Below are 16,063 nucleotides of genomic sequence, written 5' to 3'. Positions count from 1 at the left end.
CCGGACATTTTACCGACAAGCTTCTTCTGAGAACGAACAAAGGGCGCTTGCTCATTTACTGGGCACATATTTAGGTCGTAAATCTTTTGATTGCACGATGTCGGGTGGCCCGACAAGGAGCATAAGCAAATTAAGACCTATGAATAGCTCGATACGACGTTTCGATGAATCTCTGGGTGGAAGAGTCAAGTCTGTCTGACCTTCCCACCGACTTACGTCAAGGCAAGTAGCACTGGATTCCGCTCGTAAAGCGTATCCAAAGAGCGTACGGAGTACCTGCAGTCCGAGCCGAGGGGATGAAGTAATTAGTTACCTACACACAGTAGGGCATTCCCTCGATCGAGGGTGACGTTCCGGACGAAGACAAGAATGTGACCAACCCTACAGGGTCCAGCGTATTACACCAGCCCCCTCTCGTGGAAGAAGTGGCAGAATGTGGCAGAATGTGGCAGACGCTAGCCCCGGATAAACTGCCTTCATTGGACTGCATGCGTGGCTTGAGAACGTTTAGTGCTCGGCCGGCCTGCTCAGACGATACACACCACAGCAAAGGTCCAGGAAAGGATGAAGAAAGGAAACCAGTGACGGCCCACGATCTTGGCATTCTCTGCCACACGAGACCTGAGCCTCAGTTGCGACCAATACACGGGCGGGTCTTGTTTCCGGTGCCGATCTTCTGCCACAAGCAGGCCCCCTGAGAGCGCGTGCAGCCGGCGAGGAAGTCGATAGCGAGGCCGACCCCATTCATTATTGCACAGTAGCAATTAGTGCAGGCAGTTGGACAAGAGTTTGGTCGGCCTTCGGTGTCTTCGACGAAGGTTTGGCAGCTGGCTCCAAGGTCGTCGGAGGGCAGCGGAGCGTGAGGTGATCCTCCGCCATTGTGTGTCCGCTGCCATGGCTGATTTTTTGCTTGGTGCATCTCTGGGCAGAATGCTGGACAACACGCGGCGCATACCATCCACCATGCCCGTTTGTACCCTCCCCTCTCCTGCGGGACAATGATGAGTTGGTGTGGCGTCGAGCCGGGAAGAATGAACTCCTCTCTCCGCCGTGCCGCCTGGGGGGAGGGATTCAGGGAGGGGGAATGGGAAGGGGGGAAACCAGGCCAGGGTTACTGGTATTGCTGGTGGCCTTGGTACAATGTGCAAGCCCCAATTGTGGCCTTCATACCACCTCATGCGCCTCGGGCACAGCCCAACACAATGCGACGAAGCGCCACAGCATGCAGATAAGCGAAGACTGTTAGCTCTTCACTCCTTGGCATACGTGGGTTCCTCCAACTACTAAACTACCTTTTCCTGCGCGCCCTGGCATCAAATGCTGTTGTGGTCTGCGAGCAGATGCATCTATGGTGCGAGGGTTGCACTGGGAATGACGACGCCTGCAGCGCGCTCAATCAAAGTCCCATATCGTGAACCCCCAATGCTGCCACTGGGCTGGCTTCTCTTGATTCTGAGTTGGGAACCTGGGACCATGCAGTGGACCGAACCCGCAATGGCTAAGCGGAGCAAAGGCCAAAGGGCAGATGCCAAACGGCCTGAACAGGCCACAGACGCTTTGCTCTTCTCCCACATTCAAACTCACGCTCACCCTGGCGGCGTCATCGCTCGCTCTTTCGAATCTTGTGCCCAGCGACACCTTGTCGCTAGCCCCCTCGCTCTCGTGCGGCGCAGGCGAGCATAACATTACAATAGACCCATATGGCGGCGGTAGACTATTTCTTGTTCACACCAAACAGTCCCAAGAGCGGGAGACGACCGCTCATAGAGTAACGCTAAGACTTCCTAAGACTCCACTCACAATCCTAATCCTGTGACCTGACGCTGCTATCCACTCTTCGCCCTTCCCACCTCCCTGCTGTTCGTTTTCACTTCTCCGCGTCGCTGACTCAGGCATGCTGTTCATCTCTTGCATTTCCTTCTTAGCCTTTGCCCTACCCACTTCAATGTTTCCCACCTGTGCACCGCCATGGACTCTCCAGCCTCAGAGACTGTAGATGTCCGTACCACAGGCTCTGGCAACCAACCTAGTCAGTATGGAAGCCCTCAACTCGAGGATTCTCCAGAGCTCGCCGATCAGAACTCTCCCAGCAATGAGGATGATGCCGACCAGCCACAGAAGCCCACCATTGCTCCTATGCAAAAGCGCCGTAGAGTGACTCGGGCTTGCGATGAGTGCAGGCGAAAGAAGATCAAATGTGACGGCAAACAGCCTTGCACTCACTGTACTGTTTACAGCTACGGTGCGTCTCCCTCGCACTCCTCTTTCCGCCAAATCATCCTAATTGATGCGCGCCACATACTGACGTAGCCAGAATGCACTTACGATCAACCATCAAACCGACGACGCAATGCTGCGCCTCAGTATATTGAAGCCCTGGAGACGCAATTGAAGCGTGCTAAGACGCTTCTGGCCATTGTCTTTCCTACTCTTGACTTGAACGATCCCGCTCTCGATGCTCACCTACAGAATGGTCTCCTTCCCCAATTACCCATGGGTGGCCCTCGGCCACAGCAAATTCCCCTTGATCCTCGTATGCAGCTTCGCCGCGAGGACCAGGCCCGTACAGACATTGGAGACTCGCACCTCGAATCCATGGTGAAAGCCACTGGTCAACTAGATCTGGACGAGGATGGCAATTGGGATTATCATGGCCACTCTTCCGGACTGAGTTTTATGAGAAGACTGCAACAGCAGTTTGGTGACGTAATGCCTACACCCTCTTCCGCAGCTTCATCGCCGTTTGCAAAGTACCGGCCGATGTCCCAAGTTTTTGACTCTCCCAACTCTAATCATCAATCCCCTGGTGCCGAGTCGACAAGTAATGCTTTACCTGCTGGAACAGATTTACCGTCCAAGAAGGAGGCTAGGATACTCTGCGACAATGCTTTGATCGATGCTGGCGCTCTGCTGAGGGTTGTACACATACCCAGCTTCTACAAATCCATGGATCGCATATACGAGACAACTCCAGAAAACTACGGAAATGCGGAGAACACTTTTCTCCCACTTCTCTATGCAGTTCTTGCATTGGGTACTCTCTTTTCTAAGCGGGGGGCAGATGTTGACGAAGTAGGGTATGAAGCTTCTATCGACGAAGGGTAAGTTGCTAGACACACGATTTTCCCCTATTGAATCTAACATGTCGGTAGTTTCAAGTACTTTCGAGCCTCGCGTCAACTTTTGGATATCGCCGATTGCCGTGATTTGACATCGTTACAAGCCATCATTTTCATGATTCAGTTCCTACAATCCTCCGCGAAGTTGTCCACATGTTATGCATATATTGGAGTGGCGTTGCGGTCAGCGCTGCGCATGGGTCTTCATCGTTCGTTCAACGTGAATTTCAACCCAATCGAGGCCGAGATACGGAAGCGTTTGTTCTGGACAATTCGCAAGATGGATATATACGTGGGCGCAATGCTTGGACTGCCCAGTTTCATCAGTGACGAGGACATCGACCAGGAGTGGCCCGCGGAAGTGGACGACGAATACATCACAGAAACAGAGATAAGGCCCATGCCAGAGGGGAAAATCTCGGTAGTTGCAGCGTCAAACGCTCATACGAAGATTGTGGAGATTCTCGCCAAGATCTGTCGATACGTGTATCCCATCAAGGGCACACAGTCGGGAGGCAACAACTCGGTGACATACTCTGTCAGCTATTCCAAGATTAGGGAGATCGAACAGGATCTCCAAAGGTGGCTCGAGGCGTTGCCTATGGCCCTTCGACCCGGTGGAGAGGCGCCATCAATCATCATTCGGTATGTTTCCGTCTTTTCGAACTACAAAACCATGGAGCTAACTTGTTCAAGAGTCCAACAGTTGCTGAGAATGGCTTATGGCCACGCACAGTTGTTGTTGTATCGTCCATTCCTGCATTACGTTTCTCAATCATTTACTTCGAAACCAGTTGACCAACGAGCTTTTGCTTGCGCAAATGCCTGCACCAGTGTTTCGCGAAACATCATTCACATCACAGTAGAAATGAAGAGATCGGGGCTGCTCATTGGAGCATACTGGTTCTCCATGTACACCACATTCTTCGCCATCATCTCCATCCTGTACTTCGTTTTGGAGAATCCTAGCAGTCCCACCAGCCACGAGTTGCTCAAGGAGGCAATGGAAGGGAAAGAAGTGTTGGCGCAGTTTGCTAAACGCAGTCTAGCTGCTGATAGGTGTACCGCCACATTGAATGTACGTGGCTTGAAAACTCTTTTGAAACGAGGCTAATGACATGATTGCAGACTATTTTTGAGCGACTTCCCGAAGCAGTCAAACAGGGTGGAGAGGCAATCGGTTCCAAGAAACGCCGCCAAGGTAGTTCGCCCCAGTCACTACAGAGTCGACCAAATCTCCTCAAGCAGGACGACTTCATTGCTGGCGGTATTCGCCGTGCCAGCACGTTCCCCGAGACAATGCCCAGCAGCAAACGTACTACAGCGCTCCCCATCTCGCATGCCCATCTCGCAAATTTGGGCATGGAACCTACCTACGGACACTCGCCGTCACAGTCGAGTTCGGATTTCTTTGATCCCGCTCCCAGTCTTACGCCTTCATCTAGCACTACCAGTGGCATTGGAGGCTTTGGCATCGCCCCCACTCACACCCCTCAGCAGAGACAGTCTTTCCCAGCCACACCCATGGGCAATAGCTTCGTCGATCCATCCGGCATCAATGTGCCGTTGTCGGATGTCAATGCTATGATGTTCCCCTCTGCAGACCCATTCGCATACCCCAATCAGCCAATGACCACATTTGAGAACAACCATCCTCACGAATTCAGGGTAAAGCAAGACGCATCACCGCGTGTTGCTGGGTTGCCGTACGATGTTCCCGTAATGAAGTCACACCCAGCCGGCTACAGCCCAGCTGCGCTTGCAGGTCTTTCCATGGGACCTAGGCGCCCGAACGAGGACGTGCAGCTCTTTGGCCCAATGCCCATGTACTTGATGCATGGCGCTCAGCTTCAGGGGCAGCGCGGGTTTCACCCACCTCAGCCTCCGCAACCGCAGAATGTTCAAATGACTGGCACTCCGGAAGGAGGCAACATGAACTTTGACGATCTGTTTGGCGGAGAAGAATGGGCAAGCACCTTCATGGATCAGAGCATGGGCTTGAATGCTGGTGGTACCGGCTATGCAGGTGGCAATTCCCGCTTTGTTCCAGGAGGTCCGAACTGGCCTCGTTGATCGCGCTATTGCTGCAGTAGACGGTTGGGCAACGAAGGAGCGCCGCCATGTTCTAAAGTACTAACTATTATGAATCCGCTGATATTAGCGGCGAGCATTGTTTCACGAGTTTACGGAATTGGATTTGACCAAGACAAAAGATACCCCTACTTTCATGTATCACACCAGGCTGGACCCGAAGCGAGAGAACAGGCCCTTCTCCTCGCCGATAAAGTGTTTAATGCCGGCCAGTATTCCGTTCTAACTCATGTCTTTCTCTTATCAATCAGGCCGACGTCATGGAGATCAAACTCCACCTCTCCGCCCAAAAGGAAGACCTCTTCAAGATTGTATTATGTTTTTGGGCATATGATTTCTCTCGACCGTTACGAGTTTTGTCTCATTACTTTTCTAATCTCTGTTCCGCAACGTTTGATGATGATGGGAAGATACCAGCATACCGAGCATTTTCTTTTGGCGTATGCATGGGTCGATTTGATCCCACAAAATTTCTCCAGTTCAGTGGGCGTTTTTCTTATGTTTTTCTAAGCGGTGTAAGGCGAGTTGGCGCGGATTGAGGATGGCAAATGATAGGCAGTCTCAAGACTGCGTGCACATATGGCAGATGAGCGAGATGAATCTTCCAGCATGGACTGTACATGTACATACATTGCTACACTCAGAGATACAAAATGACCAAATCCGAAACAAAGAATATATTACAAGAAGCGATTCTCCTACTGCAAGTGTGATTTTATGGTGACATAGGGACGATATATCAGAAAGACGACGGCAGTACGATATGGAATCTCAACAACAGTGAATTCACATTCGTTGAGTACCAGTCCGTACTCCATTCTCGTCGCCGTACTCGCACTGACGGTTCTCGGTCTCCCCAGCCAGTTCGGAATGATGTTGTAACAAGCTTGTGGCTGTGAAGCATACCCGCCCACTGGCGCTTAACCCGTTACCCCAACCGTGCGGCGAACAAAGTATGGCTGGTGAGGAGAGTGGCCGTGGTGGCATCCTTGGAAAATACCGCATTTTCCCATAATTTTAAAAACGTGGTTTGGCTCAGCCATCAGCCCTATACAGATCTACCAACCGAAGGGCTACACCTGCCCAAATAGACTCCCACATTGTCTGTCTCTAATTTCACGCTTCCCCCTTCCTTTGCCCCTCCGCCCCGTCGCCGTCGCCGCCGCGCGCGCCCAGTGTGGCAGTGTAAAAGACTTCCACCCCCTTCAACAAAATATCCCTCATTGTCTACCAGCTTTTCCTCTCCGCTCGAAATAATTGCACTAACAGACCAAGAAGGTCTTTTAATTTTCCGCTCCGCCCCGCCGTTCCCAGAAAGACAAAACACTTTCATTCCTTTCCGATCCCCGCCATCACTTTCCGACCAAACACCACCACCAAACCTAGTCATTAGTAGGAAAGAAAAACCACGCCCAACCCAACAACACTCCCCCAAGATTCCAACCAAAATTCCCCTCAGCAGAGCATCAGCAGCCCTCAAGGCAGCAGCAGCAGTCCGTGCCAGAATGTCCGGTCGAGGCGGCAGCGGAAGAGGTGGTGGTGGTCGCGGCGGAGGTGGCCGCAGGGACATGCCGCGCAACCAGCAGATATCGCGGGCGTTGAGTCGTCTCTTGCGGCATTCCGCGCAGCAGGAGGGACTGACGCTGGGGAAGGGCGGTTATGTATCTGTTCAAGACGTCGTGAGTGCTGCACCCCGACCCATTACCTTAATGTCTCCAGTTTCTGCGAAGGGAGATGCTTCATCTTTGTGCTGTGTTTGCTGCCTATTCCCCCTCCCACCACACAGTCATATAATTTCAAAAGAGTAGGAAAATCATAGGTAACAGACAACTAACATCCCCCTGCCATCCCAGCTCAACACCCGTCCTTTAAAATCAATCAAAGCCACATTCTCCGACATAAAAGAAGTCGTCGCCGAAAACGACAAACAGCGCTTCTCCCTCATCCCCGTGTCGTCATCATCATCCCTTGACGACGCCTCCACCACCCCAACCCCAATCCCGGAAATAGAATCCGACCACCCATCCGACTACCTCATCCGCGCCAACCAAGGCCACTCCATAAAAGTTGACACAGACGGCCTCCTGAAGCCTATTACCCGGGACCTCGACAACATCCCCGCCGTGTGCGTCCACGGCACCGACGAGCGCGCGTGGGACGCCATTCTGCGCGCTGGCGGCTTGAACAGGATGACGAGGAATCACATTCACTTTGCGTCTGGGTTGCCTGCGGGGTTTAAGAGCGTGGTTGTTGCTGCGGACGGGAAGGGGGAGGAGGACGGGGAGGTAGCGCCGCCGGTCATCTCGGGGATGAGGAAGTCTAGTACTGTGCTTGTGTATGTGGACATTGAGAGGGCGATCGACGAGGGGATTAAGTTCTTTGTGAGCGAGAATGGGGTTATTCTTTCGGAGGGCGATGAGGGTGGGTTTGTGCCGACGAAGCTTTTTAAGAGGGTGGAGAGGAGGACGAGGGGGGGTGGCGTGCTTATGGTAGATGGGAAGGTGCCGGAGGGGACGGTCGTTGATGTCGAGGCGTGGAAGAAGGATATTCAAGAGTCGAGTGGCGGGAGGAGAGGTGGTAGAGGAGGAGGACGTGGAGGGAGAGGTGGAGGTAGGGGTGGACGAGGTGGTAAGGCGAGAGTGAACGATGATTCGGGCGACTTGCTCGCTGGGGTTTAAGTCATGCTGGTTCAAGAAAGCAAAAATGCATCAAGATACGATATGTTGCGCTATGAAACAATATAGAACTGCCGACTCAATATGAGCATCGTTCTCACGATGAGAATTGCAGCGAGATCATGTTCTACGAAGTTTGCATATCCAGCCCAAGTAGGCTGGTACGAACAAGAGCATCTAAGAGCACACTGTGTGCATTATCTATGAGTATTTATCTACATGTTTTCATTGGGAGTTATCGACTTTTCAATTTTCCACACACCATGGATCCAAAGCTGATGACATTAAACAGAAGTAATTGCCTGCCTCCCACAACGCCAGTTTATCGCCCCCTACACTGAGGAGCATAAAAGGCTTCCCAAATCAACGATCGTCTAGAATTACATTGGGAAACGAACAAAGGCTTTTGTGAAAACCCGGCTCCAAAAAGAACACTGCTGGAACGATGGTTCAGTCTTCGTCGATCTTGCGTGCAAGCCTGCCACGATACTCACCGTAACTACTGAATCATTTCAAGAGTCAAGAAATTCAAGCAATTCAGCGAGTCGTTCCGCAGTGAGCCTCGGAATTTCTAGGAATCTAGTGAATGAATCATCTGTACTCGAGTAAGAATTACCGTTGTACTCAAAGTATCATCATTCATGTTAGTTCCTACCATCATCCCTTTGACCACCCCCAATACCCAGTATATCTATTTCTTCTCTGGTGAGAAACGGCGGCGCACCATCATCGCTAGACCCGAAGTGAAGGGTGTATGGATCCGGCGAGTATAACGGATGATCATCGCTGAGGCTGAAGGGATCTGTCGGATGGAAAGGTGTCTGGAAGAGAGGAGGCTGGGGTAAATCCAGCGTGCCACCCCCTATGGCACCGCGTCTGGTCCTTGGTCGCATAGTCGGTTCCGGGCTAGTATCGATGACAGCAATCGAGCCCGTCTTTAGGTTTTGACGCCAGTAGATCCGATCGATGTTTGGGCGCTCGGGGTCTCTAAACAGTACATGCTTGTTCGCGATATACAAGCGAAGCTCGTCAAGTTCCACCATCAGCTTCGAATATGTGTCAAAACCCAACTCACGCATGTAGTAGCACAGTCTAACAGCCTCAGCGACTGTAGGACATCCGTCTGGTGAGATCCTCTCAGTCCAACTGTGGGCCTGTGCTTGGCTGAGGTCTTCCGCTGCGGAGTGCTGGAGGTACTGCAAGATCCTGACCTGCACATGGACATATCTGTCGGAGACCGGGTTGATGGTGAGGTCGCGATTCAAAGTTCCACGATCGTCAGCGTCTCGATACGGAGTGGGAGGAAGCACCGTGGTGAGTGAGACGCATGCCAGCGACCTTAGACTTCTCAATCTCGGTTTCTTTTCATGCTTCTTAGGTGCTCCGGATTGTCTACCTTCACCTGTTTCGCCCGTGCTTGAAGTTGCCTCTGCTTGATGGTGCGGCTGATTAGACATGCTGGCTTGTTGCTGGCTTTGGAAAGATACAATAATTATGGAAGGGATGGTAAAGAAGAAGCCTGTACAGCGTCACACCGTGGGGGTGGTGTTGTGGTTGTTGTTGTTGTTGCGGTGAGTGTGGGCCGGGTATTGATTGTTTGTGGGAACGAATGAGATAAAAGTCCAGGACGGATGGACCCTGCACGAGCAGGTAAAGGCGTTTATATATATTTGAAAGCCAGAATCACTAGAAAATCGAACTGTGAAGAAATGAGCAATGATTGTAGAAAGTGAGAGAAGGATGATGCTTATCATGGGCGAAGTGAAAGTCGACGTCAGTTATGGTGATTCCATCTGATGTCTTTTGGCAGTTACGACTCAACATCTGTCGTCCACCGCTGGAAAAGAGCAATGAGGGCGAGACGATTTCATGTAGTTTCGATATGACCGTTCAGGGACGCATGTGAATTTCAGCACTGTTTGATATATTGCTCCGGTAATATTGTGCATGCCTTTTTTTTCCTTTCCACACGGCCCCAAGCAAACACCTCCGGAAGATCATATCATGAGATGATCTACGCACGTGGAGCTCCCTCAATAGCTCCATCGGTATTGAGATTTATCTTTCCCACGCGCGCGGCCCACCCTCGACCTTTCCCCGTTGGCTCATCGTGGAATCTGTACGCAGCGCCCGGACGTTCACACATATAACCCGTACTTGATTCTACAAGTCGAGCCCTCATTACGCGTACACTGAGCGGACCACTAGGTGACGATGCAGTAGCTTCCCATCGAGCTTACTTCTGAAAGAATATCATGATGTTGTAATCAGCCAATCAGGATGGACAGATGGAATGCCAGAATAATCAAACGGCCCTGTTTGTCGGAAGAAACCATCTTATTCATCTCAGAACTCCAGACGGATAGTCTCGGCGAGGATATACTGGTGGAAGTGGTCTCTGACTTCTGATGAATATATCGATGGGGGTTTGGGAGAAGTTCGTTGAGGTATAGAGCTGGTGTCTCACTTCTATGTGTTGTGGAGATTGGGTTGCGTTACTGCTTGAGGTAATATTGTCAGAGGAATTTCCGTATTACTTGACAGTGAAATCTACAACCAGTAGAATGCACCAAAAAGAGAGAACGAGATGCGGTACAGTGTGACCGGATGGGTCCATATCTCATGTATCAATGTCTATAAGATATATCATTCCGTCTGCACCGAGACCCGATCGAAATGAATACCTGAAGACTACCATGACATAACAACCTATTCACCGTTAACAGCGTATGGGGAGAGTAGATGGCGCCACATGACTTTTAGTATTCGAAACTACTCTAGATAAATGACCACTTGTCGACGAACTCTACGGTTCTAAGTCTAGTCTATAGCCGCAATACTGCTCTATATACTTGACACCCAACTCCTATGCTATGCCTCAGATAACCCTTGAAATAATTCTTCCCGGATAATGCAATGCATAAGCACAGCCTCCGCTTGCCCCACAGATCAAGATCCAAATCTATAATCATTCCACTACCTCTTTCGGGTCTTGCCCTTGCTTGCCGTTGCCGTCGCCGTACTCTTACCCGTGGCCGTGCTCTTGCCCTTGGCCGGCTGCTCGATCAACTTGCGCTCCTTTTCGTTCTTCGGCTCCTCCATGCTCTTCGTGTCGCCCTTGAGCAGGAACTTGCCCACACGCTTCTGATAGATCTTGTACTCGGGATACTTCTGCGCGGAGAGGAGCTCGGTGAGCCAGGTGCTACCCTGGAAGAGGAAGAGATACCCAATGGCGCCGAAGAAAGCCCAGTTCATATAGTTCCACGTCTCGCAGCAGCTCCACTGGTACAGAGCGATCCAGAACGCCTGCTCGGCCGCGAAGTTGGGGTGGCGCGACCACGCCCAAAGGCCGGTGGTGTTGAAGCCCCTGTCGAGCTGCTCGCGGCTGTAACCGAACTCCTTGGGCAGCTGGGCGGTCTTTTGGTACTTCGACTTGGCCTGGTGGAAGTTCCACTGCTGCTGGTCGGCGAAGTATTCGATGACGACGAGGAAGAGCATTCCCTTGGAGAAGACGCTATCGTACGTGCTGATTTCGTTGTTCACGCGCCCGCAGAGCAGGAGGATGTACGTCGGGCAGGTGATCGCGAGAAGGAGGAGCTGCCCATGTTGTCAGTGTCGGCCCGCGCGGAATGAAGGAGGGGATGTCATACGTTCTGCAACAGAGCGATGAAGACGACGTTGAGTACAAACATTGGGATTGAGCCGATTTTTGCCTTGACAATCGCCCAGCGGTAGTCCTCAGAGCCGATGGTATAGCCGCCTTTTCGCCAGTAGTTGAACGTCAACCTTGCACCCCACAGAACGGTCACGGCCATGACATGATCGACTTTGTGCGTGGGGAGGCCCGAAAGGTGTGCCCATAGCGCATAATGGCAGTTATACAGCACAGGGAGAATACTCCACAGCCGATCGACCTGGGAATAGTTCTTGTTGATCTCCGATACGATCAGGACCACGACGCTGTTGAAGAGAGCAAACGCTAGCGACGTGACGAGAGGATTGGTGGTGAGGTAGATGTGTTTCAGAGCCTCGAGATCATTGTAATGTGCCAGTAATTGGTGCGGTAGCTCGTACAATTGCGGGATGTACGGGGCGACGGTCTTAGAGAAGTCGGCGCAGTCGGACAAGGACTTGACGTTGGGTATGGTAGGGGCGCTGAATTGCGGCGCCAGGAAGGACATGGTTGCGGCGGTGGGTGGTGATGATGGGTGAGGGGTGGTCAATTGGAGAGCGGGTTGGGGCTGGTCCCGCTATGTACCTGTACTTGTGGTTACTACAACGACGATGGGAAGAGCAGAGCCATCACCCGAGTTGGTTGTACCGGATGTAATGAAGTCATCTGTTGGCAGGTCGATCGATCCGTTCGCTTAGACCCGGATCGAGCCAGGGAAGTGGCCTATGCCTGCCCGCTTTGGCCAGCAAAACGCGTCCTTAGAACTACAACGCGTCTTCACATGATCATCCTGACATTACCTTGTCGCACTCTGGGTCATTCATGGACTTGAGCAAACGCACAACGGCATGGGAAGGATACTGTGCGTGGCAGAGAAGCCTTCGATAGCTAAGGCAGTGGCAAACCATCTGGGTGGACAAGTTCGAGCGGTGAGTCGCTCCCATTCCATAGCATACCATCTCGTAAACATATGCGCAAAAATAGAGAAACCGACCGATATGAGGCCTATTTACTGATCAAGTACCATGACGAATGAAGGAAAGCATCCGCGGCACCCAATACATCAAGAACTACAAATTTGACTACAACTTCCAACGCTGGGGCGAGTCCTCCGTGACGTTCACTTGCGTGGCAGGCCATGTCCAGCAGCAAGAGTTTACCGACCGCTACCGCAAATGGCATGCCTGCCAACCGTCGGATTTGTTCGACGCCCCTATTCACACGTTTGTCGCTGAGGTCAGTGTCAGAGCATTCACGGTAGCAAACAGATCTTTCAGCTGATAAGCGTGACCACAGAGCAAGAAGGCGATAGCCGCCAACATCGAACAGCAAGCTAGATATGCCAACGTGCTATTCATATGGACCGATTGCGATCGCGAGGGCGAGCACATTGGAACCGAAATACGAGAAATCGCATTGAAGGCGAACAGGAACCTTGAAGTCGTGCGAGCAAAGTTCAGCAACATCGAACGAGCGTGCGTGGAGTCCTCAACAAACACCACTACTATTATAGAAATGACGAACTGATACAGAACAGACACATCATCGCTGCCGCCCGCAACCCCGTTCCACTGGACCAGGCACAAGCCAATGCCGTCTCCGCACGCATCGAACTGGATCTCCGCCTGGGAGCAGCATTCACGCGCATGCAGACGCTGTCACTGCAAAACATGATCCCACAGCAGGGCGAGGAACGTGGCAAACTCATCAGCTACGGCTCGTGCCAATTCCCGACCCTCGGCTTCGTCGTGGACCGCTATCTGCGGGTTCGAAACTTCGTGCCGGAGCCCTTCTGGTACATCAAAGTCGTGCACGAGAAGGACGACATCAACGTGAAGTTCTCCTGGCGACGAGGCCACCTATTCGACCGGATGGCCGTGACGATAATCTACGAGCGATGCCTCATCTCGAAGACCGCCAAAGTCACCAAGATGCAGACGAAGCCGACCAAGAAGTGGAAGCCGCTCCCACTCACGACGGTCGAGCTCCAGAAGATGGGCAGTCGCTTCCTCAACATGACGAGCCAGGAGGTCATGAACGTCGCGGAGCACCTCTACACGCAGGGCTGGATCAGCTACCCGCGCACGGAGACGGACCAGTTCGACGCGGGGATGGACCTGCGCGCGCTGGTGCAGAAGCAGGTTCAAGACAGTCAATGGGGCGGGTTTGCACAGGGGCTCGTGAACGGCGGGTTCAGCCAGCCTCGCGACGGCCGCAACAACGACAAGGCGCATCCTCCGATCCACCCGGTCAACTACGTGGTCCCGAGCACGCTGAACGAGCAGCAGAGGAAGGTGTACCAGTTCGTCGTACGTAGGTTCCTGGCCTGTTGCTCGGAGGACGCGGTGGGCGAGGCTACGGATATTGAGATTGAGTATGGGGGGGAGACGTTCCACGCTCACGGCCTCACGGTCATTGCACGCAACTATCTAGACGTCTATCCTTTCGACAAGTGGGAGAGCAGCCAGAATCTGCCGCAATATACGGTTGGCGAGACGTTTGAGCCGAATGAGGCGACTATGCACGACGGGAAGACGTCGTCTCCAACCTACCTGACCGAGCCTGAGCTCATTGCCCTCATGGATGCGAATGGGATAGGCACAGATGCCACGATGGCAGAGCACATTGCCAAGATCAAGGAGCGCGAATACGTGATTTCTAGAACGAAAGGCGGAGGTGGTGGTGCAACTACAGCAAGCACTCGAGGGGGAGCAGCAGCAGGCAGAGGCCGCGGGAGGGGGAGAGGAGGACGTGGTGGACGAGGAGGTGCAGCAGCTCAGAGTGGTGGAGCATCAGGCGGAAGTGGTACCGGCGGAGTGCAGGAATTCATTCCGACGACGCTCGGAATCGCTCTGATCGAAGGATACGACAACGTGGGGATCGAAACGAGCCTCAGCAAGCCGTTCCTACGCAAAGAGGTAAGATTCCACCATCTACGACTACAGCCCATATTTTCCCATTCCTTTGTGCTTCAAGAAATGGCGTCTTATTGATGAATCCGACAGATGGAAGTCCAAATGAAGGCCATCTGCGAAGGCCGCAGCACGCGGAACGACGTGGTGCAGCAGAACCTGGATCAGTACCGAGCGATGTTCAATCGGACGACGCAACAGATCAATGTGCTCAAGGCTGTAAGCATTTCCCCCCTCGCACTTCTCTCGTAGCAAAAGCAAAGAGAAAAGCATATTCTAGAAACAGAAAATTCTTCTTCTTCACACGATGACAACAGCTGACATTCAGTGGTGGGGGATGGGGGGTTGGCTCAATCCCACCACCCCTCTCCCCTTCCGCCCGGAACACAGGCGATCAGGAAATACGTAGTCGAAGCGAATCACGGATGAGGCATATTCCACGGGGCACACGATGAGTGGACATGAGACTGGAGACTGGAAAACGAGGAAGAGAGTGAAAATCCCTCCCCCCTTCGCTACTCATCCCACAATAAACGGGTTTCAAATTCTGTGACGATGGAAATAGACAAGTGGGACGTTGCCAGTAGTAGAGCTCGTCGTAGCTTACCCATTACCCCCTCTCTGAGCTACGAATGCGTACATTGCAGCCGTATCGGGTGGAACACGTGTTGTGCGGGGTGGTGATGATGAGTTGCTTGCTAGGCAAGGCAAGGGAAGGGAATGATCCATGGGAGGTTTGGCAAGTGTCGTCCCCGGTCCCACATGTACGTGATGCCATGGAGCATATACGGTTGGCACCGGCACTATGGGCAGCGGCGGCGGCGAAGGCGACGGCGGGGGGCGGGAGCGAAGGAACGAAGAACAGATCGAAAGCAGAAAGCCAGACGGAAAGAGAGCAGCAATCATCGACATCCCCCGAAAGACATCCCCATAGGATAGCACAGGAGGGAGGGGTCTGGTTGCGTGTTGCGCTGTTTGTGGTATGTAGGGTTTTGGGTCGTCGTTTAGAGACATACCCCTCTTGTGTATGTGTGTGTGTGTGTGTATCTGGACCCCTCATTATGCGTGCGATGAGATGCTTGAGGCTGATATTGGATGCTGATGATTTGTGCCTGTCCTGTCAGCTAATGCAGCCACGCCGACTGGACCCCTCTTTTCTAGACTGTGTCGTCCATCTCCTTCTATCTATCCATTCACTTCATCAATTCATCAAGCATCGAAGCGGTTGTATGCTATGGTGATGTATATGTATGAACTCCGTCAAGACGCGGTACCTAGACAGTCATATCCGTAGTGACATAAAACCCCCCGTACTAAGAATATACATATTTAAAACAGCGCAGTAGTGGAACGAAGAAAGCATGCACGAACGATATGTTACGATGCACACGATGCAAGCGAAGCAGCACGATGACGGACAGCCCCAGCGAAGTCGGAAGAAGGCGGGGGTGGTGGTGGCCCTGCCCTCTTCTCCCAGTCCAGTCTCCACAATCCCAGCCCGACCCTCCGGCGGCGCGGGCGCGGGCACATCCAGAGGACGGGTTGGGATGGATAGATAAGGCCAATGGTGGTGGGAGCGAGGTATCATGTGGG

General features: G+C 52.5%; 5 protein-coding genes across 5 annotated transcripts; 3 read left to right on the top strand and 2 right to left on the bottom strand.

Moving 5' to 3' along the window:
• Nucleotides 1–1,968: 1,968 nt before the first annotated feature.
• On the top strand, nucleotides 1,969–5,192 carry BU24DRAFT_340202 (uncharacterized protein; the record flags this gene model as incomplete). The annotated part of the gene is made up of 5 exons (XM_033523220.1): nucleotides 1,969–2,242; nucleotides 2,315–3,101; nucleotides 3,153–3,764; nucleotides 3,816–4,137; nucleotides 4,248–5,192. 5 exons carry the CDS (start codon nucleotides 1,969–1,971, stop codon nucleotides 5,190–5,192), a joined length of 2,940 nt encoding a protein of 979 aa, XP_033388976.1.
• Nucleotides 5,193–6,591: 1,399 nt separating this feature from the next.
• BU24DRAFT_4938 (uncharacterized protein) lies at nucleotides 6,592–8,209 on the top strand. Its single transcript, XM_033533998.1, has 2 exons — nucleotides 6,592–6,889; nucleotides 7,064–8,209. Exons 1-2 carry the CDS (start codon nucleotides 6,716–6,718, stop codon nucleotides 7,886–7,888), a joined length of 999 nt encoding a protein of 332 aa, XP_033388975.1. The 5' UTR covers nucleotides 6,592–6,715; the 3' UTR covers nucleotides 7,889–8,209.
• Nucleotides 8,177–9,471, bottom strand: BU24DRAFT_416311 (uncharacterized protein). Its single transcript, XM_033526421.1, has one exon. It carries the CDS (start codon nucleotides 9,340–9,342, stop codon nucleotides 8,530–8,532), a length of 813 nt encoding a protein of 270 aa, XP_033388974.1. The 5' UTR covers nucleotides 9,343–9,471; the 3' UTR covers nucleotides 8,177–8,529.
• A 1,158-nt stretch (nucleotides 9,472–10,629) lies between these two features.
• BU24DRAFT_445823 (DUF1295-domain-containing protein) lies at nucleotides 10,630–12,215 on the bottom strand. The gene is made up of 2 exons (XM_033530727.1): nucleotides 11,536–12,215; nucleotides 10,630–11,482 (listed from the first exon to the last, which is right to left on the bottom strand). Exons 1-2 carry the CDS (start codon nucleotides 12,064–12,066, stop codon nucleotides 10,862–10,864), a joined length of 1,152 nt encoding a protein of 383 aa, XP_033388973.1. The 5' UTR covers nucleotides 12,067–12,215; the 3' UTR covers nucleotides 10,630–10,861.
• A 191-nt stretch (nucleotides 12,216–12,406) lies between these two features.
• On the top strand, nucleotides 12,407–14,722 carry BU24DRAFT_338569 (DNA topoisomerase 3-beta; the record flags this gene model as incomplete). Its single annotated transcript, XM_033523139.1, has 5 exons — nucleotides 12,407–12,487; nucleotides 12,597–12,794; nucleotides 12,855–13,033; nucleotides 13,096–14,476; nucleotides 14,564–14,722. 5 exons carry the CDS (start codon nucleotides 12,407–12,409, stop codon nucleotides 14,720–14,722), a joined length of 1,998 nt encoding a protein of 665 aa, XP_033388972.1.
• Nucleotides 14,723–16,063: the final 1,341 nt, after the last annotated feature.

This window comes from Aaosphaeria arxii (genome assembly GCF_010015735.1).
Source record: "Aaosphaeria arxii CBS 175.79 unplaced genomic scaffold BU24scaffold_1, whole genome shotgun sequence".
NCBI lineage: Eukaryota > Fungi > Ascomycota > Dothideomycetes > Pleosporales > Aaosphaeria > Aaosphaeria arxii.
Note: the sequence above shows the minus strand (reverse complement) of the source record. Positions and strands in the feature narration are given on the sequence as shown.